Source organism: Lissotriton helveticus, chromosome 2_2 (genome assembly GCF_964261635.1).
Source record: "Lissotriton helveticus chromosome 2_2, aLisHel1.1, whole genome shotgun sequence".
In the NCBI taxonomy this organism is placed as follows: Eukaryota; Metazoa; Chordata; class Amphibia; order Caudata; family Salamandridae; genus Lissotriton; species Lissotriton helveticus.
In genome coordinates, this window is record NC_136060.1 from 167,705,640 (window position 1) to 167,731,370 (window position 25,731).

At 42.3% G+C, this 25,731-nt stretch overlaps 1 protein-coding gene across 6 annotated transcripts in view; it reads left to right on the top strand.

The window, feature by feature from the left end:
• ATP8A1 (ATPase phospholipid transporting 8A1) overlaps positions 1-25,731 on the top strand; it is a 1,103,292-nt gene that overhangs the window by 378,012 nt on the left and 699,549 nt on the right. For all 6 annotated transcript variants that reach the window (XM_078678248.1, XM_078678246.1, XM_078678250.1 and 3 more), the window contains 2 exons: positions 1,745-1,822; positions 13,769-13,857. In XM_078678248.1, coding sequence (XP_078534374.1) covers positions 1,745-1,822; positions 13,769-13,857 — 167 coding nt within the window. The remainder of the gene's footprint in view (positions 1-1,744; positions 1,823-13,768; positions 13,858-25,731) is intronic.

The following is a 25,731-nucleotide window of genomic DNA, read 5'->3' on the forward strand; positions in this document are numbered from 1 at the left end:
GCCGTTTCAGACTGTTGGCTCACCCTGTTCTTTCACCAAAAGGGTGCTAATGGAAACCGTTTGGATCACAAGGCCCTTATGTTTGAAACCGTTTAAAGAAACTTAAGTTTAGTTTTCTCTCTGAGAACAGTTCACTCACATGTGCACTTTGCATTCACATCTCAATCGCCCAAAAATATTTCCAAATCCAGTACCACAGCTATACTGCAAGGATCCAGAGATGTAATATTATATTTTCTACCTAATTTGAAATACTGAATCCGTTGGGACTGTGGATCTAGTGGATGGTGATTTGACACCACATTAAGTATTTGCCTACCAAAGATTAAATGGATCAGTTTGTAAATATACACAATTGTGTCTGTTTTTGTTTCTCTCCCTTGTTTTAGGGTTAATTAATTTTTTTTGTAATGTATTAAATTGTATTGCGCCTACTGTGAAGATTATATAATTTTAAAATATTTGTTAAAATCTTTTTACAACTGTTTTAATTATTTGAATTAGAGGTTCCTCATGATAATTATCACGAGCTGGAATATACATACATTGTAATGTATTTTTAGAAAATATAATATTAAATCATTGAATCCTTGCAATATTGTTTGGGACTGGATTTGGAAATATCTGTGGGAGATTGAGGTGGAATGCAAAGTGTACATGTGCGTGGGCCGTTCTCAGGGGGGAGATTAAACTAAAGTTTCTGTAACTGTGCCCTGTCCCCGTTGTGTGGGGCCAGCTCTCTTTCTTTACATTAAGAAACAGTTTAAACCCAGTCCTCGAGCAAGAGCAAGATCATTTTAGGATGCAACCGAACACAGTACTATTCTTTCAGGTCGTCCCTGCAACCACACGTGAATGCCTGCTTTTAGACAAGATTAGAGATATTAATAAATCACTGCCTCTTGAATTGTTCAAAGAAAACTGTGCTCGGTCCTGAAACTACAAGAAATGGAATGTGGATTTCAGGAGCTGCAATTTATATGGCAGGCCTGCATTTTTGGTATATATTTGCTTGCTTTTTTATCTGCTGTCTCCTTTCATCTTCCTGTAGACTGAAGGAGCCTGCAATGAAAACTCTAAAAGGAAAATAAAAGGTGTCATCAATTGTATATAGGCTGTATATTTTTCAGTGTAAAAGTCATTGTCTACTCACTCTACCTTGCCTTTCCTGTTATTCTCTTACCACGGCCGCCATGTCTCTGGATGCACATCAGCTCAACTTACTCGACTCATGCAGGTTCATCTCAGTTGCTCATTCTAGGTTTGTCAGCTGACCATCTTGTGCCCAGCCACTTCTTCCTGTGCAGCTCTTTTGAGCCCCCAGCATGGACACAGCTTTTTCAGGGTCACAGGTCTTCTTTCTTGCCTTGAAGAGGGATTCCTCAGTGGGATTCCTTGACAAAGAGGGCCCTTTAGTATAGGACAGGAGCATTGGGAATTCAGAGCATAAATTCTGCTTCCTGATGTTTGTATCTCTTTTAGAAGGTGTATATAGGTAGCCAAGAAGCCAGGGACTAAGCAGAAACACAAAGGCAACCTATTTTCAAGCTCAACTCTGGGCCCTCTACCTTTCAAGCCATTTTTAAATGTGTCTTGTTGTATGCCCAAAATAAAATGTTTTATTACTGCGTAAGACAGAGATTTAAAGTGTACTGTTATTGTTGCTCCATTGTGTTTTTTTGTAAGCATGGTATACTAATGATCTGAGTGGAAATTGCAAGCATTTACTGTGTTGTTTCTTTAGGACATGGACATGCACTACGAACCAACAGATACGTATGCAATCGCCCGGACATCAAATCTCAATGAAGAACTTGGGCAGGTAGATACCTTTACTTTTTATATTACTGTTCCTGACAGAATCTTGCTGTATGAACCCTGGCGAAAAACAACAAAATATAAAAGAAAATGTGATTTTGTAATTTGTTGTTACCAAACCGTATTGCAGATGCTTGTTTAACGTGGGTAGCTACACATGCTTCTTGCTCTGCAGTTTTCTGCACATGCCATATTCGAAGCACTGCACACGTGATATATGACTTTTGTATGTGAGGCATGTATGTCTTTTATTAATGAAGTGTAAACCTTACCTAGAGGGGACTCCAGTGCTTTACTTAGCAACAGTAATAGCCAACATGTGAGCATTCAGAAACTTGCGATTTATTTTACAGTTAGAATTAACGGCAATAATGCATACCAGTAGAGAAGCCAACAAATCAGAAACCCAGCGTCAAAGTGACATGAGTTTGGCAAGGGAAAGTATGCAGCATTGGATGCTGCTTTTGAGACTTTACCTTAATTGCACCAACATAGAAGCACGTTTGAGGCCTTTATGAAGTCTCGGTCGTCATCCATCATTTAGTGCCCTAGCCCCACTCCCTAATGCAAAGCAGGAAAAAAGTAATCGAATTGATATGAATCTTATTGTTTATACCCTAGTTTCAAGAGCCTCTCTGTGTAGCCACCGCAATAACACAGAGGGCCTCCTAGTATCAGACTGCCAGAAAAGAGGGAATTTCAAATATTTCCTGTGTATAATATGGAGGTTTTCCTTTGATTTGCAATGGAAGAATGTGTGCCCCACCAATCCCTTGATTTATTAGGTTTTGCCTAGGCAGCGATTGCCCTGTCTCCTCGAGAATGCTGTATCTACTCTGTGGGCTTCGAGCACGCCCATCGTTTTTCATTTGTTCTTTCGTGTGCTGTTCTGAAATCCTTGCGTTTCAGAGGTTCAGTGGTATTATTTGTCCCTCCTGTAAGTGCTTGGTTTCTCCCATGCAACGAAACAATGAAGGTTTTGGATCCTACGTCTACCCAGCCCGGATCTCAACCATAGGAAAAACAGAAAAAGTTGGCTGGACAGGAAAACTTCTCAAAGAAATTCTACAGTCACGCAGTCACACTGTACCACGTGACCAATGGATTATTATTCCAAACACATTTATTTTGTCGTATTTTAAGGGTTTTTTTTACAATTCAAAACATAAGCACAAACAAAATGGCCATCAGAATAGTGGGTTCATGTACACAGTATCTACAAAAATTCAAATATACAATATTTACAACAGTCGAATCAAACGACACAGGTAGTGACACACCAAAACAAATAAACATGTACTAATTCAAATAAATTGCAATTATATACAGTGCAGTAATATAACATAAAGCAAAAGGAAAAACCAGTCCTTAAAGTAATGAGACCAAGGGACAGGCGGGATTCAGATGGAAATAGGTGCCTGCCTGTCTACCAAAGCCTGTGGTCAAGTCTTTCTTAGGGGTTGCACTGCCAGGGTCCGGAACACTCAAAATAGTTATATCCTAGCGGCACCCTTTGAGATTACCACTGTGGCAGGGTCCGGAACACTCAAAATAGTTATATCCTAGCGGCACCCTTTGAGATTACCACTGTGGTAATCTCAAAGGGTGCCGCTAGGATATAACTATTTTGAGTGTTCCGGACCCTGGCAGTGCAACCCCTAAGAAAGACTTGACCACAGGCTTTGGTAGACAGGCAGGCACCTATTTCCATCTGAATCCCGCCTGTCCCTTGGTCTCATTACTTTAAGGACTGGTTTTTCCTTTTGCTTTATGTTATATTACTGCACTGTATATAATTGCAATTTATTTGAATTAGTACATGTTTATTTGTTTTGGTGTGTCACTACCTGTGTCGTTTGATTCGACTGTTGTAAATATTGTATATTTGAATTTTTGTAGATACTGTGTACATGAACCCACTATTCTGATGGCCATTTTGTTTGTGCTTATGTTTTGAATTGTAAAAAAACCCTTAAAATACGACAAAATAAATGTGTTTGGAATAATAATCCATTGGTCACGTGGTACAGTGTGACTGCGTGACTGTAGAATTTCTTTGAGAAGTTTTCCTGTCCAGCCAACTTTTTCTGGTTTCTCCCATGGCCACTGGCTCTATTACTTGTATTGTTACATTTCTAAGGTTATGGTTTGTTTTGGTGGACTGTTTTTTTCTTTGATTCCAGCCTGTGTTAATTTTTTCTGGTTTAACTTGTTGCTCATGTCGTGTTTCCTATTTCCCCCGTCTCCCTCCCCTATGCGCCGTCCTTGCTTACACATACACGTACACCCACCCTTACTCCGTCTTTTTATTGTTGCTTCCCTCTCCCACTTCGCGGTACGAGCCATTCCCCACCCTATGAGCTCAAATGCAGCGTTTCTCTTAATCATACGGTGGCCACTTCACGGCCCCCACGCTTGAGGAAAAGGCAGTGATTCTTGTACGAAGAGGCTTGCGTTGAGCGTTCTTTCAATCCAGTAGTACAACCTGGTGGTTTCCCATATAAACATTTGGAGGCACACGTAGTATGTGCTGCCGGAGCCTACCCGCTCCCCGAACTGCCAGCCCGATGGGTATATGCTCCATTTGGGAGCAGGATGTGTATCGCTACATCCTGCAAAGATCCTGTTCTCCTGATGCATCCGCTAGTTTTGTTTCCGAACAAACGCCTCTCCTACTGTTACGGGCTAACGTTATGCACAAATCACAAGCTTCTTCTTATCTTTATGTACTGTAAATTTAGAAATTAATGGTGTGGAAATGCATTGGTAAACCTATTTTTACAGCACGGGTTTCTGTTGTGGTTACGTAGGGCTATGTGCTGTTTGTCCCATTGTCTGAGTGGTTGATTCTGAGCAAGCAGTACTCACTGCTCTGTGTACGTGCATTACTGTTTATGGGAATAGCTGTACCTCTGTATAATACAGAAGGTACTATCTAGTATAGTATTGTTCTGTGAAAAACAGTGGTAGTGCACTGAGGTCACAATGCTGAGCTATACAATGGTTACTTGTTGAGAGTAAATGACTTGAGGGAAGCCTTCAGCGAGTGCAATCGGTGCAGGCAGACTGCACTCTGCTCCTCTTTCTCCCTTCCTTTCACCAGTGACCTTAAACATGAGCACGTTCTCCGGTGCTTCCCTCACCTGTGCTGCAGCCAAGACCGCTGTTTCCTGTGGGGGGGAGGGGGGCATTATCATATGGAGGCAGTTGCTGAGTACAGCCCCTGACCATGGGCAGCTCAGGTCGGAAAGATCATGTCTGCATTTCCAGGGGCAAGTTACACCATTTGCGAATGGCATATGTGAACCACAACCTAGTCTGTAATCCTTTCTGTCCAATATACACACTTCTTCCCCCTGGTGGGTCGTACCAGTACATCTTGAGAGGAGCCAGTGTTCTGAGAAGGGCGGGGGTAGCGCATGCTTTGAAGGCACAGCTGTAAACCACCCGACACACACAGCAATAGTTGGCAGGTACTGCTTGTGCACAGGAAAACTATTTACCTCCGCTTGAATGACACCACAGATGCATACTGTTTTTTGTGTGTGCTGGACCGATGTCGCCATGTCTAGAGCCTGTACACCATAACAGCTCTCCCCATCAGAGTGAAGTTGTCACCCCTGCAGTTGGTCGTGACATCCGTGTCTTGATACCTCAGGGACAAAACCAGGGATAGGGTTAGTACTAAATTTGTAAAAGAAAGACTTGGTGCATGGAGCGCTGCTCAAAGGCAAGCAGCATGAGCTATTCAACTTTGGTGCACCTCAGACCAGGGCAAGTAACAGGATATAAAAAGAAATTAAAACGTAGTCATAGCGAGACCAATTGGCCTTGGCCTTGCCAATGCCTGTTTTTTTTTTACTTCCGTGGACTATAAAGAGATTATCTAAAGAGGAACAGAGGGTTCCAATGGGGCACTAAAATGACATATGCAAGGAAAAGGAATGTGGAAATTTAAGGTGAAGTGTTTAATGTATTAGGCACAAGTATTTAAATGTGCACCTTAAGTCCTATTGAGAAACTGACAAGAAGATGAGGCTTTTCAAGCGCAGTGGGCTTTGGACCATGTACAACTCAACCATGCATGTTCTTTGGCCATACGTCCCGCCTCTTTGAACTGGCTGCACAGGGTTTTTGGCTGTGTACAGAATCCTCTGGGGCATCCCAGGCCCTCTGCAGCGCACACCAGTTGAGCATTGCTTTTAACCATACTCATCAGGCTGTACGCTCACGGTCTAGCAATAGACCAGGCCATGCACCCGCCCTGCTCAAATCAGCGATGCCTTGAGACCAGCCCATATGTTTAGAGTGCGCTCTCTGCATGGCATTTGTTCATACGCAGTAGTACTGTGAATGTGTTCTTTTCTTTTTCTACAGGATTCATGCCATGAAAATTATATATAGGTTAATAAAAAAATGTGCTGTTTGGTTCATTCATCTCCTCGTAACTTTCATATGTGGCAAGCTTATGAGAGTGCTCATCTTTGTAACTACACAGATAATCTACATATCGACATTAGACCAAGGGAGTTATTTCCAGTTAGAATCCTTTATTTTTTACTTATTGATTGGCACACTTGGTATATTAAAGATGGCGACTCAAGTGTCAAAATGTTCCCATTTTCTTTACCTCATTCGGACCCAAATTTTTTGGCTTTTTGCAAAAACCTCTGATGGGGATAGCAACAAAAAACAAAACAAACAGATTGTGCTTAGGGTCAAGCCATTTCACCTCCTCAAGTTTGGTGAAAATCCATCTATTTGTTCTATCTTTTGCATGGCTTTTCCCTATGGAAATTAACTTGGGGTTCAGAACTTGTGGACCATGCCTACAAGAAGTGTCAACTTGTGGCATGTAAGGTTCACAAAAGGCATTCCTGTGAAGAGATTGATATAAATATTACTAAGTTGCTGTCACCAATTCTCTAACATGTAACTGACTAACTGAAAAAACACAGTTGAGCCCTGAATCACAAAGGTAAACATACACATTTGCGTAAGTTTACAACTGTTTGTTTTTCACAAAGGCATTTTCCTAGTAGCATCTTTATGACTGTGGAGTCTCTGCACATAAAACAATAGGACTTGCCTATCTTTCTATGTGTGGAGACTCTGGAGTCGTAAAGATAATACTAGTAAAATACCTTTGTAAATAGCAAACAATCGTAAGCTTACAAAAAAATGTGTACATTTGCTATTGTAAATAAGGCCAATAGATCATGGAACAAAACCTATGAAGCCCTGAAATTTACAGTTATGTTGTTTCACGCAGAATGTATTGAGGATTGTCGCAGCAAAGTTCCTTCAGAAGCCCTGCTTCATTGCTCATTATTTACACAAATATAACCACTAAACATGCTGCTGTTCTTTAATGCGCAAAGTACTCTTAGGCATTGAGTCACTTTACTGACCATCTGTATGCCTAATGTAAACTACTTATTTATGAGATTTTTCATTTACTCTGATACTGCCTATTTCACAGATGCAAAATTTCTCCTCCAACTATCTCTCATAGAACTGATCCTTTGTAAGAACTATTGGTGGGGGTAATATGTCACCACCTTTATTACTAAATATGGTGCGATTTAAAATGTTTCTGAAAATGTCCAAATATAAGTCCAACCCATTGTAGAGACCCCGTCTGTAATCATCTTCAACAAAAAAATCATATTTGTTAAAGTACAATGAATTGTATTTATATGTCCATATAATGTAAATATTGCATATTTTTAGTACTCTGAAACCCTCCTGATTTAAGTCCCACTATATAAAACAGTTATAACATTTTAGAAATTGGGTTTCTGGTTTGCAGAGGTATGGACCCTGCCAAAGTTAGAACAACTGTCCTAGTCAGGTAAGTCAGACAAATACCCTAAATTAACCTGTGCTCACCCTTTGGTACCTTGGCATCGAACAGTCAGGCTTAACTTAAGAGGCAATGTGTAAAGTATTTTTGCAACACTTCAAACAGTAAAACAGTGAAAACGCCACACAAAAAGATACCACACCTGCTTAGAACAATAGAGCTTAATTTAATAAACAAAACAAGCCCACAAGCTAAAACATTCAATATGTACAGCCGGAGTTATGAATGTTTAAAGATTAACCTGAAATGTAGTGCTTAAAAGCATAAAGCACCAACCGGGGCTATCTGGTCACGCTAGACCAGGTCAAATCCAAAAGTTCAGGCTGACTGTGATGGAGCGCGGGTCGGATACAGGGATCAACCTTGTTCCTCTGCTAATTACCTTTGTTGCGCTGTTGACTGAGCCGAGATGCGTTGAGCAGGAGAGGATGAGTCTGTGCCAAAGTACAGGATTCTTAGGCGATACATTGTCGTCGAGTCGCCCAATCAGGAATGCATAGTCATCGCACCCTCCTATTGTAGGGGATGCATCATTGGTGAGCTGCCCAGCCAGTGATACGATGTCTCCGAAGCGGCGATGCGTCGGTGTCGAGGGAGATGCTTCAGTTCCCACAGGTGCAACGACAGCGATGCATGGATGTTTACAGTTACAGTACGTTGCAGTCACGTCTAAGGGCCCAGGATTGGATTGGCACTACTTGGCAGGACAAGACTCTCAGATGGCAGAGTCCAGATGCTGTTGGGGGGTGGATTGAAGTCTTTAATGTCCCTGAGACTTCAGAACAGGAGGCAAGCCCTTGGAGTCACTTTGGTTATGGGGTGTAGAGATGCAGGTCCAATCCTTCTCACACCCAGTCAAGGAGGACAGCATGCAGCAGACTAGCAAAGCAGAGCAGCGGTAATGCAGAGTCCAACAGAGTGACAATCCTTTCAGCAGCACAGCAGTCCTTCTTCCTGACAGAGTATCCACAGGTCCACAAGTGTACTGCGTTGGTGGTGTCAGAGGTCCAGTGCTTATCCCCAGTTGTGCCTTTTAAGTGGGGGGGACTTCAAAGAGAGGCATTTGAAGTGCACAGAGTCCCTGCCCTTCCTGCCCTGGCTCCCTCCTCATTATAGGGGTTAAGCACTCCTTTGTGTGGGGGACAGGACACAGCCTTTTTAAGTGTGTCAGCTCCTCCCTCCGATCATGCCCAGGATGGCCAATCAGGATGTAGTTGGCCCATCAGCCACACCTAAGCTCCCTTTGTGTGTGGCTGTCTGGAGGAAATACACAAAGCCCAGGTGTCACCCACCCCAGACATGCATTCAGAGATACTTGAATGGCTGAAGGGGTGACCTATCCAAGTGTTGGTCTGTTCTAGGCTAATGGGTGCAATCAAATAGGACCCAGATGTTCAAAATGGGAAACCCCTAACCCTTTAGAGCAAATTCCATAAGATTGGTGATGGACAGATTACGCTTCCAATATTGACTAGTGAATCCAAAGTAACAAGAACATTTTGAAGTCTTCTAATATTCTAGAGTGATTCCTAAAGGAAAAAAGAAATATCCAGAGAACAGCCAACACATGTTTTTCTATTTCCCGGTGCACAGGCCTGGGTCTTTCTCAAGGTGTAAGTAAATGAATACACAAATGTGTAAGGCCGTTGGCTCAGTACGTGCCAAAATCCCTTAAAGACAGGGCAGATGTGGAACCTTTGCAGACCGCCAAAGGTTACCCGTTAGCCAGATTGAACAGTGACCATGCTGCCCCGCCTTTAAAGGGTTTTCACACGTTCCGAGCCAACGACCTTACACATACGGGTATTCATTTACTTATGCCTTGAGAAAGCCCCAGACCTGCGCTCAGGGAAGGGGTGAAACGCATGTTGGCTGTTCTCTGGACATTGCTCATATTGCCAGGTCGACATGGCAGTTTAAAATTGCACATACAGGCTCTGCAATGACAGGCCTAAGACATGTTTAAAGGGCTACTAAAGAGGGTGGCAGAGTGAGTGCTGCAGGCCCAATAGTAGCATTTACTATACATGCCCTGGGCACAAGTAGTGCAGTTCACTAGGGATTTATAAGTACTTTTAATATGCCAATCTGTGAATAAACCAATGTTACCATGTTTAAGTACATAGTTCATCATGTATTTTAGCACTGGTTAGCAGTGGTAAAGTGCCCAGAGTCCTAAAGCCAGCAAAAACGACGTTGGCAAAAAGTCAGGGGAAACCATGCCAAGGATGCCAGGTCTAACATAAATAAAATACATAACAAAACAGTTAGGTAAATGAATGTTCCATCAAGGAGCATGAAAGCTTTCTGCTCATTATTTGCAACAAACTGATCTGACTCCAACAACTGTATAATACGACCGATTTTTCAACATAAAACCATCATCCAGGGTGAACAAAAACATATCAATGTGAAATATAAACAGACAGCAAGACTTAACGTGTTCCCTTTTTGCTATTGTTTTATGGACAGTAGATTTATGATTATTATTACTTAGCAGATGTAGTCATCATAGTTTGTAGATGCGTAATCTCTTACCGTAAAGTTTGAATTTTGTGATTGTTGTGATTCCGAAATTGTGATATGACAATGAACTATCCATGGTGAAGGAAGAACCAACAAAAAGCTGTCTTGCAGAAGCAACTGCAAGGCAAATCTTATTTCAGTGGCTGTCATTGAAAAATAAAGTGTCAAATTTGCTGCTGCCACTACTGAGCAGTGTACAATTAACTGCACTTTTTATTACCTTCTGAGAGATGCACTTATTTGTGCCATTATACTCTTGCCATGTGTTTTGTTTGGTAGCAATCTTAAAAGTATAGAAATGACTTTTCTGTTTTCTAGACTTTTGACGTAGCTGCTTGGCCATCAGAAAATGTTACTATGTCGCTTGCTTAACATTGGAAAGCGAAACGATTGACTTTGTCAATGCTTGTATCTTACTGGTTTATGATCTGGCTTAATAAAAGGTCCATGACTTAGTTGCTTTCCCTACACTTAGAACAAAAGATAATTATATGCATACGCACCTCCAAAGGTGACTCTACAGGTAAACAGGTGATTTTTGTCTGGACTTTATCACTTTGTGTATACTGTAGCCCATAAAGCAAAAGTTGGCAGTGAGTTCATTACGGCTGTTCTCTAAGGGCCTGATGTAAGAAACTGGTGTGCAGAAATTCACGGACTTTGCTATTGAGAGTGCATATAAATGTATTACATTCTCCCTGACACACAGTTTGCCTTGTGTGACTCATTGCAAATTACAAACCACAGACCATGTGAAAGGACTGTGTCTCTACTCATTGTGATTTGCGAGCACAGTTGCAGTAGCAAACCATTGAAGAGAAGCAGACACCCTTGCATGGTAACTGATTTCCAAAATTAAGGCTGCCCTCAGGGGACCACACGAGCAACTGCAAACTCCTCCACTTTTATTTGTAAAGGTAGTCCCTGGTTTAAGAAAATGTTGGCAAGCAGGGACTGCAAATGTAGGTTTGCTGTTCTTGCAGGCCTCCAACCCAGTTATGCCGTCTTTCTCCCAGGGGCACCAAGTATCTGCTGCCTCGTACATATATCAATCAAGCAGTTTTTTTGTGACATCCTGTGATTGGGCACTTTACAACACGACTGATTAGCACATCAGTCTCATCGCAAAACAAAAGCCAAAGTCTCAAACTGGTTGGTGTGTAAAAATAGCACATCAGCTGGTTAGCTACCTGGACTTTTCATGTCAAACCATAAAAATTGTAATATTTTGACTTCCAGTTGATTAGATCTCTGTGAACCATGTAGATTTGCAACATCTTCACCAACCTCTGCTGATTTGGCATTTATGCTTAGCGAGTGGAGACAATCTCTTGCTTGATCTTTAAGCCTTCATTTTGACCAAATGTCTTTTTTTTTACCTTATTAGAGCCCCACAATGTACATTGTAGTCAGATATGAGGAATATGTTCAGATAGCTGTGAATGTACACGCAGAGTTCATCTTGTAGGTACTCTCTCCTTTATTGGTAATTTCTGTAGCCAATTGTTTGTCTCTCCTACTAACCTTAAGACCCACTTGGCACTTAAGAACAGTTGTAAAGGTTTCAGTGTCAAGTACATGATACTGCCAACACCATCACAGAGATGAGAATCTTCAATTAATCTAATTTGGGTTGTAACATTTGCCTGGATGATGCAGCCCGGTGCATTAATTTGTGATGTGTAGCAAGTCAGTAAAGACAACTTGTGGCTACAATAATCAAGTAATGGAATCTGTGATTTAATGGGAGGCTAATAATGCCATAGAATGCAAGAATGAGAGTATTGCATTGTCTCCCTGCATTTGTTTCTCAACTGTGTGATGGTTATAAACAAAGAGAAATAGTGCCTTGAGATTTCCAGTAATGCAGTAAATGCCTAAAAATGAGCTCCTGACAACATATAATTTTGCCTACGTCTGTCGTCTTAGGTTTGACATAAGCGAGTATGTGTTTTACATTAAAACAACTACGATTGTTGGTGACTTTTGATTTCTTTGAATACTCCCACCTTTAGCTGGTCTTGAAGTGATATTTCCTCTGTGTTTATTAACCTTACTCAAAGACGAAGATACATTCCCTTTGGTAACCAAATAAAATAATTGTTCAACCAATCGTCTCAAATATACCACAAATCATTTGTGTCAATCATACAAAAAAACATATACCTATATTTGCAATGCCACAAGACAACCTCTGACTAATAATGGAATGGCACCGATAATTTATTTAAAAAATGTGGTAGCCATTGAAATATTTTCATTATGCAGAATTCATAAATCTTCATATTATAAAAAACATAAATCATTGTACAATTGTGTGTTACATAGACAGCATATCAATTAATCAAGAGGGAGATGCACAAATTCATCAAGTATCGAGAACAAATATTATATCACATATATAAATCCTACAAATGGTACATACACTATATCCATATATTAAAAACAATAAAAAATGTATAATCTAAAAGAAAGATAAAACAAAAAAAGAAGAGAGAGAGAGAGACAGATAGCAAATACAACAGTACACTTATTAGTGGTTTGTGGACAAATTCAGGTAAAAAACACTCAAATGCCAGAAATGTATGCAGTCCAAGTCTTTTTATCACAATGACTGGCCGGTACACAGGATTTAGTGTATCCCAAGTGTCAACGCGTTTCGGTGGTTTTCGCAGAGTGATGGCCAACTTTATCAAGATAAATATTATGTGCCTCTCCTTTATAAAATCTTCATACAAATACCCAAGCAACTGTGGCGAGTATCCTACAGGCGTAAATAGTCTTTGTAGGGAAATGGGTCCACCGTTTACTATAGAGATACCATCATTCCAATTGGAAAATCCCGCCGTGATGTTCTATTTAATTGTGCCCAATGATTCCAGGTCAATTTGTTTACACTGTCCCTCCTTAAGAGTGGATATTCCAGGATCTCAAACAACGGGACCAACAATCTCCCAAAAGCATTTGGATCCTATAGTGTTTTCCAGTCCTTCGGCGTCCGTGCATCCAATCTGCTAGTGTTGAGGCATGGTCCAGCGCACATTTTGTATTGTTTTTAATATGTGAATATAGTGTATGTAGCATTTGTAGGATTTATATATGTGATATAATATTTGTTCTTGATACTTGATGATTTTTTGCAGCTCCGTCTTGATTAATTAATATGCTGTCTATGTAATACATAAAATTGTACAATTATATATGTTTTTTATAATATGAAGATTTATGAATTCTGTATAATGAACATTTTTTAATGGCTCCAATTTTTTTTTAAATAAAATGTAGGTGGCATTCTTTTACTAGTCAGTCAGTGGTTGTTTTGTGGCATTGCAAATATAGGTATATGGGTTTTTGTATGATTGACATGAATGGTTTGTGGTATATGTGAGACGATTGGTTGAACAATTATTTTATTTTGGTTACTGAAGGGAATTTATCTTCTTTGACTAAGCAACGCTCTGTCCATTTGGTACGTGGGGCTTCTCTCCCACAATTGGGTTTATGAACCTTATTTACAGCCATTGTGTTCTCATTATTCTAAATTGTTTATTTCTTTAGGTCAAATACATCTTTTCAGACAAAACTGGCACCCTTACCTGTAATGTGATGCAGTTTAAAAAGTGCACAGTTGCAGGGATTGCTTACGGGTAAGTACTTACTAATGAGTATGTCTCTTTTGGGGTGCTTTATTATTTTTGGAGGAATGTATGACCATCATGATAAAAGTTTGCCCGACTAATCAGAAATACTTTTAAAATGTTTAAAAAAAAATAGAATGTACTTCTCTGTGTGCTTTCAGAACTGGAATATAAAAGTTTGTAGCTGATATACTTTTACGTTTTCAATTCTGTTAATGGTGCAGATACACAGATTATAATTCCTCTTTCTTCACTTCAAGACAGCAGCCCTCGTCAGCCACAACAACACACTAAATTTCCCAAGTCATGGGTAAAAGAGTAGTCCATAACAACCAATAGCATTCCATGTCTCTGTGTGTATTGCCTCCTGTTTAGACTCCTGCCCTCTTTCTTCCTGGGAACACAGCTTTTCTGCTTCCTGTGAATTTATTCTTGCATCTGATCCTTTCCTAAAAAAACTATTCAAGTAAACCTTACAGAATAGCACCTACTACCTGAAAGTACATTTAGAAAAACATTTCAACCCTTAAGATACAATTCTCTTAGAAAATACCTAAATGTATCTCTACTCCTTAAGTTTCATTGGGTTGGATCCTCTAACAGATATTTCCTTATCATATTTGTGATTTGGGATTATCCTTATCCTTGCCTCCTTCTCTTTAATAGAATTGAAAACCTTCCTTTTGATTAGCAAGGAAATGTTATATTCAATGTCTGGGAGGCAAGGATTATGCTACTTTAAAGCTTATGTATTAGTAATGAACCCACGTGTTCTACTAGTTTAATTAGTATTTTTTGAAAATAGAATCAGATGGCCAGTCAGCCTTGTTCATGATGTCCTCCAAACAAGAACCCATAGATGACCGTGCACCAAATTTACATGCATCTACCCCGCTTCCTGCATTACCCATCTAACCAATCTGGTTATGGTGGGGTTGCACAAGGGTTGAAAGGCTTTTTTTGTAGCAGTGAGAAATGGATTAACTCTTGTAAGCCTGAGAGCCTCCATCATGGCTTTGTTACCCTTAATGTATTTGATCACACACAATTTAGGAGATTCCTTAAATTCTGGGTAAGAAAATACTCTGGTATTCAGCTTTGCCATTCTGGAAACTCAGAATGAGACTCCATGTGGGGCGAACATTCTTACTGAAAGGTCTACGGTTCTCTCCCCCAACACTCTTGCCAGAATTAAATAAAGCATCATTAACTTATCCAGTGTTAGACCTGTCAGCCTTAAGGTGGTCTTCCCCAAAACCTTTCGTCTCTCTTCCTCCATTTTTCTGGATTTCTTTTTTTTTTTGGCCTTAGGACCATGTTCACTTTACCACTGCTAACCAGTGCTTAAATGCTTGTACTCTATCCCCTCAAACATGATTGGTTTGTCTGATAGCCAATTGGCATATTTAATTTACATTTAAGACCCTTGTAGAGTGATAAACCATATACCCTGGGCCTGTAAATTAAATGATACCCTTGGGAATGCAGCACCTATTGTGCCAACCGCTAAGTAACCCTTAAAACATGTCCTGAGCCTACCACTGCAGCCTGACTGCAGTATTAAACTGCCATGACGACGTGGCAAGAAAACCCCCTTACTAAGCCTCAAACTCCCCTTTTATTACATGTTAGTTAATCGTAAGGTAGGCCTTCGGTAGCCCATTGAGAAGAGTACATTGTAATTAAAAGGTTGGACATGCACTTTTAAGTTTTACATGTCCACTTACATTAGTTGCTCACTTCTTTAAGGCATACCCCTCTCATAGGATAAGATTGGAGATTCCTGATTAAATTTTATAAGCTGTAATTTCCAATTTGGAGCCGGTAGCTATGTCTTGTTTAGTGTCTATGGAATTGTAATGAAAAACCCTAATTAATGGTAAAGTCATGTTTTTTGTATTTCAATTTTGCAAATGCCCCTTTTAGAAAGTATATATATATGTTGTGCTCTGCTCTTTTGTGCTTGCTGCCTGCATGAGTGGGTGTAACTGACCGTTAGACTTTTAATTCCTCAAAACAGTCACACAATAGAGGGATTAGGTGTGCCTGAATGAGCCATCTGCTGGCAGGATGGGAGTGGACAGAGCACAGCCCTACACACAACCAAATATGAAGTCCTCTGACTTCACACACAGGACCTATCACTTCCGAATTATCACTGCAGCCAGCTTGGAGCCAGGGCAAGGAAGTCAGGAAATTCCATGCACTTCAAAGTCACTGTCTAGAAGCTTCCCCCACTTGCCAGGAGGAGGGCACCAGGGTATAAAAATAGGATCTCAGACACCAACTCTCTGTTCACATCTGGACCTGCAGTAGAACTCTCAGAGGACTACCTGCTGTACACTCCGCAAGACTGTCTTGCTGTACCTGGAAGGACTGCTTTGCTGCCAGAAGCCTGTTTTGAACCCTCAGAGGCCAGCACTGCTATTGAGCCCTGCATCTTTACCTGAACCCAAGACTAACAGAGTGACTCTGAGAACTAGTTTGCTGGCCTCCTATACCGAGCCACAGGGACACAAAAGTCTCCCACCTTCCTGAACCCACACCAGGACCTAGCCAGATTGAATCCCAAACATCTAAAAGAATGTCTCACAAGTCCTGGCTCAGATGGTCAAATCCCAAAACTGAGGACTACGAAAATGTTTGGCCAAAAACTTCTCTGAGAGCCAGGAGAAGACCAGGACCAACCAGCTCAGCTATGAGTCTGGGGTGCATCGCCGGTTGGATTGACTTTGCGGCTTCTTCCACTACGTTCTTCGCTGCAGCAGCAAATCCTGTTCAGCGGTACTTCACCAAGGAGTTAATGGGCCACATGAAACTGTCTTCAGCTATAGCCCTCTGCCTCATCCTGCTGGACATTTGTGACTTCAAAAAAGAGTCTAAGTCTGAGCGTAGAAATCTTAACCACAGCGTCGAACCAAGGCTCCCCCCTCGGACACCTCCTGCTGCCATGTTTGTTTGAACATTACCTTCTCTGAATGTTTTTCCCCAAATTTCTTCTAAATCTCAAGGTAAGCACTAACCGGGCCCAATTTTGCTCCATCGCCGCCTGCCATATTCTTTTAGACCCAATCTCGCGCAACTAAATGGCCGCGGCAGACACTTGGATGTGATAGGCGCTAATTTTTACTAAAAACTTTTAAAATTCATCACTCCAGTTCTACTGATCATATTTTTGTCATTTTGGTATTAAATAATTTATACAAATACACTCTGTTTTTTCCATATTGGTGTGGGATTTTTCTTGTGTTGTTTTTCACTTCATTACTGTTGGTGTGCTGCATAAATACTTTACACATTGCCTCTCAGTTAAGCCTGGCAGCGTTTTTGTACCAATCTACCCAGGGTTAAGCACATGTTAATGTTGTGACTTTTTGTGGTTCATCCTGCAAGGGATTGTGGCTGTTGCATGACCACGTATCACACCCCAGTCAACCAACAACCCAATTTCTCACACCCAATACACTTTCTGGACAGATACTTATTACTTTGCCAAAGAGAGAAACAAGTTCAACACTTGGTTGACATTCCACAGATGACAGTATTTCAGTATCCGGAATAGGGTTAGTTCCGCCCCTCTGAGTAACATTCATACTAAGAGATGTTCTCCCTCAGTCACACCATCGTTACACACGTGGCCTGATGAAATGGCTGACCAAAAACTATTTACTAACTTGTTATATTGGCCTTATGTGATAATTTGTGATTTAAAATATATTATGTAGACCAGATTTGACTCCATGCAATCCAAACCCCATTCCACACTCCTACACATCCATCTCCCCCAAGCAGATTTGTATTGCTTAACCTTGCTGTCTGACCAGACTTTCTTTGAGGTCTTGAGCATGTTTAAAAGGCCCAGAACTGTCCAACATTCTCTCTAATCCTCCATGCCATAAACTAAAATGACCCTTTCAGGACTAGTCCATGGTACTCTCCATATGGGTTCACCCGAATGTTCTGAAAGTAAGGGGGTGGTGAAGCCCAAGAAGATTAATCAGAACTGAGAGACATAGTTGCGACTTCCAGATCAGGTTTCTCAGAATCAAGTATGCCTTTTGCCTTGTTACTTGGACTGTAACCTGCGCAAGCATGGCATGTAGGGGGTAGGCATAGTTGATCTCTGGTTTCCACACTTGAAGGAAAACATCAGTTGCTGCTGCTTCCGTCTCCAGTTTCTAGCTGCAATATGTCAAAAGCTGATGACCCAGCCTGATGGCAAACAGGTCTTTGTGACAAGGGCCATTAGGTGCTTGAAACACTCCTAAATGTAACTTCCAAGAGGTGGCATCCTGAAAGTGAAGTGATTGCCAATCTGCAGTTGTGTTCTGATGTCCCTGTAGGAATTCTGCCATCACCGCCACCTGGCTGTCCAGTCATAAGTGCCAAAAGTCCTTGATAATTTCCACAAGGAATCGGGTACTAGTTCCCCTTTGGTAATTTGTATAGCACACCTCTGTAATGTTGTCCTTCTTGAGTAGTACACAATATTTCTCTTTGTCATTCATCCAAATTTGAGGGGAAAAGATTCCACCAGAAGTTCCACGCAGTTTATATCTAATCCTAGTTCCTCTTCTGATCGTTCTCTGCCTGTAAACAAGTATCCACAGCGTGACCTTCTGGCATTGGATTTGATGATCGGGTCTACTGTCGAACCAAAGATGCCTTGCTATGCCATTTTGCATGTGCTGAAGCCACCAGTATATTTCTTCTTTGTCATTGTATACTAGCCCCATTGATTCTGAATAGGTCAATCATCTTCTGAGATGTGCAGCCTTCAGGCATTGTAATGCCTGATAGTGTTGCGGTCCTGGAAATATGGCCTGGATGGATGATATAAAGAGTCCCACCAAGCAAGCCAACTGTCACAAACATATCCTGGTTCTGACAGGGCTTGCCATAGTTCTTTCCTGATGGTCATCATCTTTTAGTTTAAGTAATCTGACAATTGCTCCTGTCGGATCCCCTACAAAACCTAGAAACTGAATTGACTGTGTAGACATGAGCTCCGATTTCTCTTAATGGATCATGAAACCCAGGTCTTGTAACAGAGAACCGTCAAAAAGTTTCCAACAGCCCTTAAGGACATTAATCCATGATGAGAATGTCATGTAGATAAACAATCAATCTCACGCCTCTTTCGTGGAGAAATTCTATTATGGGTCTCAGGACCTTTGTGGAACACCACTGTGCTGATGTCGAAAGGTACCATTGTGAACTAGTACGGCTTCTATCTCCACTGGAACTGCAGAAATGTGCGATGTGGTTGGAAAATTGGTACTGCCAGGTATGCGTCTCTCAAGTCCAACTGCACCATTCAATCTCCCTCTCTGAGAATATCTTTGAGTAGATGAATCTCTTCCATTTTGAAATGCCTTAAGATCACCCACTCATTGAATTCATTGAGACTGATTACCGGGTGGAAGCCATTGCCCTACCTCTGGACTAAGAAAATGTTGCTGATGGAACCTCGGGGTGAGATACTGTCTAAATGACAGGTCTTTTCATTTGTAGGGCCACTACCTCTTCATCTAGAACTCGGGAGTTTTCTTCAGAAAATATGATGGACTTCGACTTCTGCCATTACTTTAGTGTGCCATAGAGTTTCAACTGAAATATTGTGATGGTTTGGGGAAAGAAGTGATGAGACTTACCTGAGTAACTGACTGCAGTGTTGCTGCCTATAAAGGAGGCTCTGAAACCATGTCCTCTGTTGGCTCCTCGAGACGGTAAGGCACTTCGGTACAGGTTATTCTCCTGCCATTGTTCCTGGAGGTGTGGTAGACCCCTTTAAAAGCCTTGGGCTAAGAAGCAGTCAGCTGAGTGCTTTGGTCCTTGGCTAGCCCCTCCAAAACCTTTTGGCCAAAAATGTTCTTTATGTAGGACTGTGCCTTGTCTAAGGAAGTGAAGGTAGACACATATTTGCTTTGCTCCCTTAGTAACGTGTCACTGAACAGGTTACCTTTTGCTACCTGGCCCGCCTCAGACATGGCGAGGTCACCCACTTTCTGGTGGACCTTAATGAGCAAGAACCTGCATCTCTCCGTGTAGATGGTGCCGTTTGTATTGCCCAATAGCATGACAGCATGTTAAGCTCAACCTGACAGGATCTATGGTGAGATAAGCTATCTTTCTAAGAAGTGGAGTTGTAACATTTAGAAGTATATTCTGGCAGCTAGAGAGAGAATGTCAATAGCCTTCTTAGGAACTTTTACAAATGTTGCTAGGAACATAGCCACTTTAATGTCAATCTTAGAAGGTTGGATGGATGCCTTCAGCTTTCATTCTAGCTCTGAACTCTTGATCTAAGGGTTTCCTGACTGAGGTGGCAACATTTGTGCAACCCAGTTAGCTAGAATCCAAACTGAGGATCTGGGGTGATAAATGTTCTCAGGTTCCAACATATATATTGCTGCTTTTGTGTGTTGGCCCTGATCATCTTGTTTCTGCCCTTTAAGGTCAGAAGTTGGGTCTGCCGGTATCCACATCATCATCATCATCATCATCATCATCAGAGTCACAAGGGGGCTGCAATCTCCCTTCATCACCATCCTGAGAAAGGAAAGGTTCAGGGTCAAGCCAGGCATTGCTGGCAAAAGGTTTCCAGACATACCAGGAGGGGGATCTGCTCTGCATGGTTTCCCTTCTTTTGTGCTCTTGTGTGTTTGGTACCAAGTTCAGGGTAAGTCCTCAGTTCTTGTGGTGACCGCTGTCTTTTGTCTTCCTGTTGTAAGGGGATTCCTAAATACTGAATTTAGGGGAGTTTAGGGAAGTGGCCAATGGGCTACTTACCCCTGGGGCGACTACACCCCCTTTATGACCACTTCCTGTGGAGAGTGTGCATAATCCCTACCCACATTTCCTAAATTCATCAAAACCAAGATGGTGAAACCCTTCTTCGACAGTGCACTTCAGGTGGCCCACCTTATGGTTGTGCCTAGTCTGTAAGTGTGACACACCTTCTGACTATCTGATTTCCCACCTGATCAGGTGCCAAATGGGCCTCACGGAAGTGGGTGGCATTTCCCAGGACTTGGGGAAGGCAGGGTCGCATATCAAAGGTGGCAGAGGCTTTGATATGCCAAATCACAAGCTATCCTGCTGGAGGAGGTGTGAGCACCTTCCTCTGGAGCAGGCATTGTTTGTTGTCTCTAAGAACGTGGGCTCTCACCTATAGGGGGTCAGGAACTTTTCTGTGGTGGCAGGCTGGATGATACCAGTCAACCAGCTCACTAAACGACTAGTGGGTTTTCAGGGGACACCTCTAAGGTGCCCCCTGGGTGCATATAAGAATAAATCTGACATGGGCATCGGGATAGATTTATTGAGACGAGGTGTTTGATACCAAATACCTTTATTTTCAGTGCAGTCGTTATGTAGCCTGGTAACTCGTAATGACTAATCCCTTGTACATCCCTTTAACATGTCTGCCTGATTACTTGTAATGCCCTAATAATGGAACTAGGCATCACAGGGCATATCTGATTATGCAGATATGCCCTCATATATTATAATGCACCCTGACTAATGGCTCTCAAGGCTCTAGGAGTCACTTACAAATAGTTTATGTAGTGTACTTTGCCACTGCTCACAGGGAGCGGGCAATGTCGTGTTTTTAGAAGGGTTTGCACCCTTTCACACATCATGCCATGGTAGTCTGCATGCAGTTTTTGTGTAGGTCCCTTTGGGTGGCATAATACATGCTGAAGGCCATAGGGACCCTCTTTAGTACCCAATATACCCCATTCTGGCCTGATGGCCGCGGTGCTGGAGCTCACCATTGTTACTCCGAGGCTGGGGATCACTCTTTAGTGAAAATCCCTGCTCATGCCCTTCACCCTCCCCTCAACGCGACGGAAAGAAACAAAGAAGAGTAGCGGCACTACAACGAACCCCTCCTCATACTCCGTAAAGATTTCGCCCAAAAGTCTCACCTGAAGAATTGCTACGGTGAGGCGCCTCCCCAGGCGCGGTGCGTCCATTGGGGCGTAGGGGTGTAGCCCCACTAAGCCCCATGGACCCACCGCGTCGTCACTAAAATACAATTAAAAATATTAAAACAATTGCGCTACCCGCTGGCCGGGAATCCGGGAGACACCCGACTTTTCCGGAATGCGCAGGGAGGGGGGGGGGGGAGGATGGCTGCAGCTGCGCAAGTAGATTTCTGGGCAGAAACCTGCCCACGCATGCGCAGATTGTTTCCCTGTGATTTTCCCCTTAGAGAGAGGACCAGGGGGCGGGCCGCAGCCCCCGGGGTTGCACAGGGCGACTGGGCGAGCAGTCATGGTGCCCCCCCCAGCCAATCCTGGCGCCTGCTCGGCCAGGGAGACCCGTTTCGTTCACTCAGGTAAACACACTGTCATTTTTATTCATTCTCTCACTCATACCCAAACACACTGTCATGCAAATGCATTCTCTGTCCGTTGCAGGCAATTTCTGTCAGACTCATATACCGGCATGCCATGCACACACTTTTACACATTCATGCAAATCCACGCTTCTGCACACACACGCTGCTTCTCTCATACCAAAACTTATGCAAACACACGCACACACAATTTTAAAAACTGCTTCAGTGGCACACTCCACACACAATTAGTATACACCATACTCACCCACACATTTCCTCTTGTGCACATGCTCATATTCTCACACTAACACTGAACCTTACAAACATCGATTTTACACATATACACTTACACAGTCTCAATGTCAGTAGCCGATTGTATCAGTTTAAGAATTGGCGAGGATGTGGCGTTAGAGCCAGAGCTGCCGACTTTACAACTGGGTCTCGGCGTCGGCTTAACATCCCGTGATTCTGGGCAAATCATCAGTCTCCCCGTGCCTACAAAGTGACCCTGTGTAAAGTAACTGGTGCTCATGTAAAGCGTTCCTACACCTTCAGGGCGAGTTATATAAAAACTGAAATCATCAATACATTTATAATTCGGCGGGTGAGCACCAACATATCTCTATATTTTAAATATATGTTGTTGTTTCTCTAAACATTGGTGAGATTAAATAGTCTACTGGTAATTAAAGAGTTTGCTACTGTGCCATAATTTAGACTAACACTGCGCTGCTCAGACGTAATGTGTGTTCTTCTTTTCACGTCATCCGGTTTTCTGGTTCTTGATGCTGTTTATCACTGAAGCACATTTTGCGCAGCTGGGCTGTTTTTGAGCATATTTTAGGACTCTTCCGGGAGTTCCGCAGACTTGAGAAGTGCATTTTTTGCTCGGCAGGCTCGGCAGAGGGTCCTGTAAAGAGTATTGCTGATGTGTTGTCTTAATCACCGGCATTTCGAGAGTGGAATTCTCTCTTTTTGCAGTTGCAAACAGTGTTATGTTTGTAAAACGTTATGCCCCCCAATATGCTGTTGGGGGCATAACGTGCTACAAGGTCATCTTAAAACAAATGCACTGAAGAATTACCCCAGAAAAGGCATATGTTTTGCATCCCGCCATTGCTAGAGTTCTTATGGAAAGTGGAGAAATCACCTGTTTTTAATGGAGTGGTGACGTGTGTGGCTCAGCGTGTATGTGGGTGAATGTGCGTGTGTGTGTGCGTGTGTATGCATTGTGTCTGCTCTTTGAGTTTGGTGGTTTGTGGCCATGCAGAGGAGGAAGAAAGAAGAACATCACTGAGATCACCATCATGTAAAGGGTAAAAAAGACAAATCCAGGACAGAACCATGGGGCTCACTGACAGGTAGGAGAGCAGGTGGCAAGTGGAGGAGCAGCAGAAGGCCAAGAAAGATCAATCCGTGAGATAGGAGATCCACTCTTTGGCTTTGCCGTCAAACAAGACTTAGGTGAGATCTGCAAGTAAGGTTGGGTGGCCAGCCTATCAGTGTCTACTAAGATGTGCTGAGAGGAGGAACTTGTAGATAAGCCTATGAGGGGCAGTTTAGGCCCAGCACTAATTGCTATATTAACCTTCCTGCTTCCTCAAATTTGCTTAAAATGCACAGTTTGTCCACTCTGTTAAAAATTTTCGTGGGGGGTAAACCTCCCAAACCCTCGGTAGGTTGTTCGCCTATGCTCGATACGCTCGCTCGCCGTAGTGCAGTACGACAATAATGTTACGCCTCACCACTTTCAAATGTCACCAGCCGCCCCTGCGCCTCCCTGAAACGGTCCTGGTCCCAAGAGGATTTCGGTGTCTCCCAGGGCTTGTGATGGGGTCACAGAGTCCCGCTGCAGGCTTTGCTCGGTGAGTCTTCCTGCTGCCGAGCGTAACTCCCAAGCCTGCACAGATCACCAATTCGACCATGGGGGACTGCAAGTGATCCATCAGCATTCCTCCCACCCCCCACCTCCCACCCCGCTGCACTCCGCAGCTGTTTCGCCTGTTTCTTAATGTAAATCCTGGAACGGCTCCGGTCCTACGGGGCAGGCATGTGGGGCGGAACGTCACTTTGGCGCCTCATTATTTCGACCAACTCTGTATATGCTGTGCGGTCCCGGGACTTTAACGTTGGGGGTTGATGCTGACCGCCGGCCTCATCTAATGATCACCGAATCACGGAGGGGAGAGCCTGCGGTTGGGCAAAGCGGCATACTGATGCACAGCCAATGACTTCTGCATGACCACAAGACTACGGAGGGGAGAGCTGAAAAAACGGCGCATTTGGTGGGAGTTTACATCCTCTACTTAGCCCTCTCCCCTGGGCTGCTTACTCCGTTTTTAGGAACTTCTCCATATTACAGTATTGTGAATGTTCCATTTCGCCTTGGATAACTCAATTTAGCCATGAACCCTGATTCAGCTGAAGACGTACTTGGGTGGTTGGTAATTCAAATTCATCCACTTGAAAATGGCTGCCGTGCTGGAACACCCAATTGAAGCTCTGGGGGCTTGCATCACTCTTGGGTGAAAAGCCCAGATTCCAAATTGACTTCACCTCTCCTGAAACTGCAGTCTACATGGCAGCTGTATAGTACTATACAAATGGTACACACTGCTCTGAAGAATCTTTTTCACAGAGCAACTCATAAATAGAGGGTCGATCACTTGTGAGGCTCATCCTTCATTAATTCTTCAGTGTACCCAACACCTAAACATCTGACTTCCAGGCTTCGAAAACATTACTCACTGTTGTAAGAGCAAAGCAAGAATAATAATGAGGCATTAACGCCATCTATTGGCCCTTTTTCATACATCTGCCAGTCAAACAATCTTAAACCAAATGAACCATGATATAGCCTCGCTCCTGCTCCACGCCCATAATTTAGTCTGGATCTTACTCCCAGTTAAGCTACATGAAGGCATTTGTGGCAGAGAGTATGGTATATATATATATATATATATATATATATATATATATATATATATATATATATATATATATATATATATATATATATATATATATATATATATATATATATATATATATATATATATATATATATATATATATATATATATCTTTGCCTCCGAATCATTACATTACGTAAATTGTGTGCATCTTGTTGGCCCTCTATTATGTATGCGGATACTCTCTAGCCGATGAGAGTTTAATACTTAGTCATGTTCCATATGTGTCACCATAGCGTTATGCCCCGGCCCTCAAGTCGTACGAAATTGTTACTGTAACAGGTTCTGTAATTATAACTGCAACCCTTACTTTCTCACACGATTTTATTCATTTTATTTCCGATCTATGTTCTTGTAGCATATGGCATGCCTTAAGCGTAATTTACTTATGTGTTTTCCAACCAAACCCCGGATTTTTAAGCTCCATTACCTTCCCATCTTGCCCTTCTTCGTTCTTAATGTCTACCACCAGTAGTTGAGGCTGAATCACGGCCTGAAACTCCAATATGCAATCTTTGAGTCCGTCCTAGCCACCACACCTCACCTTGTTTTCATTATTTC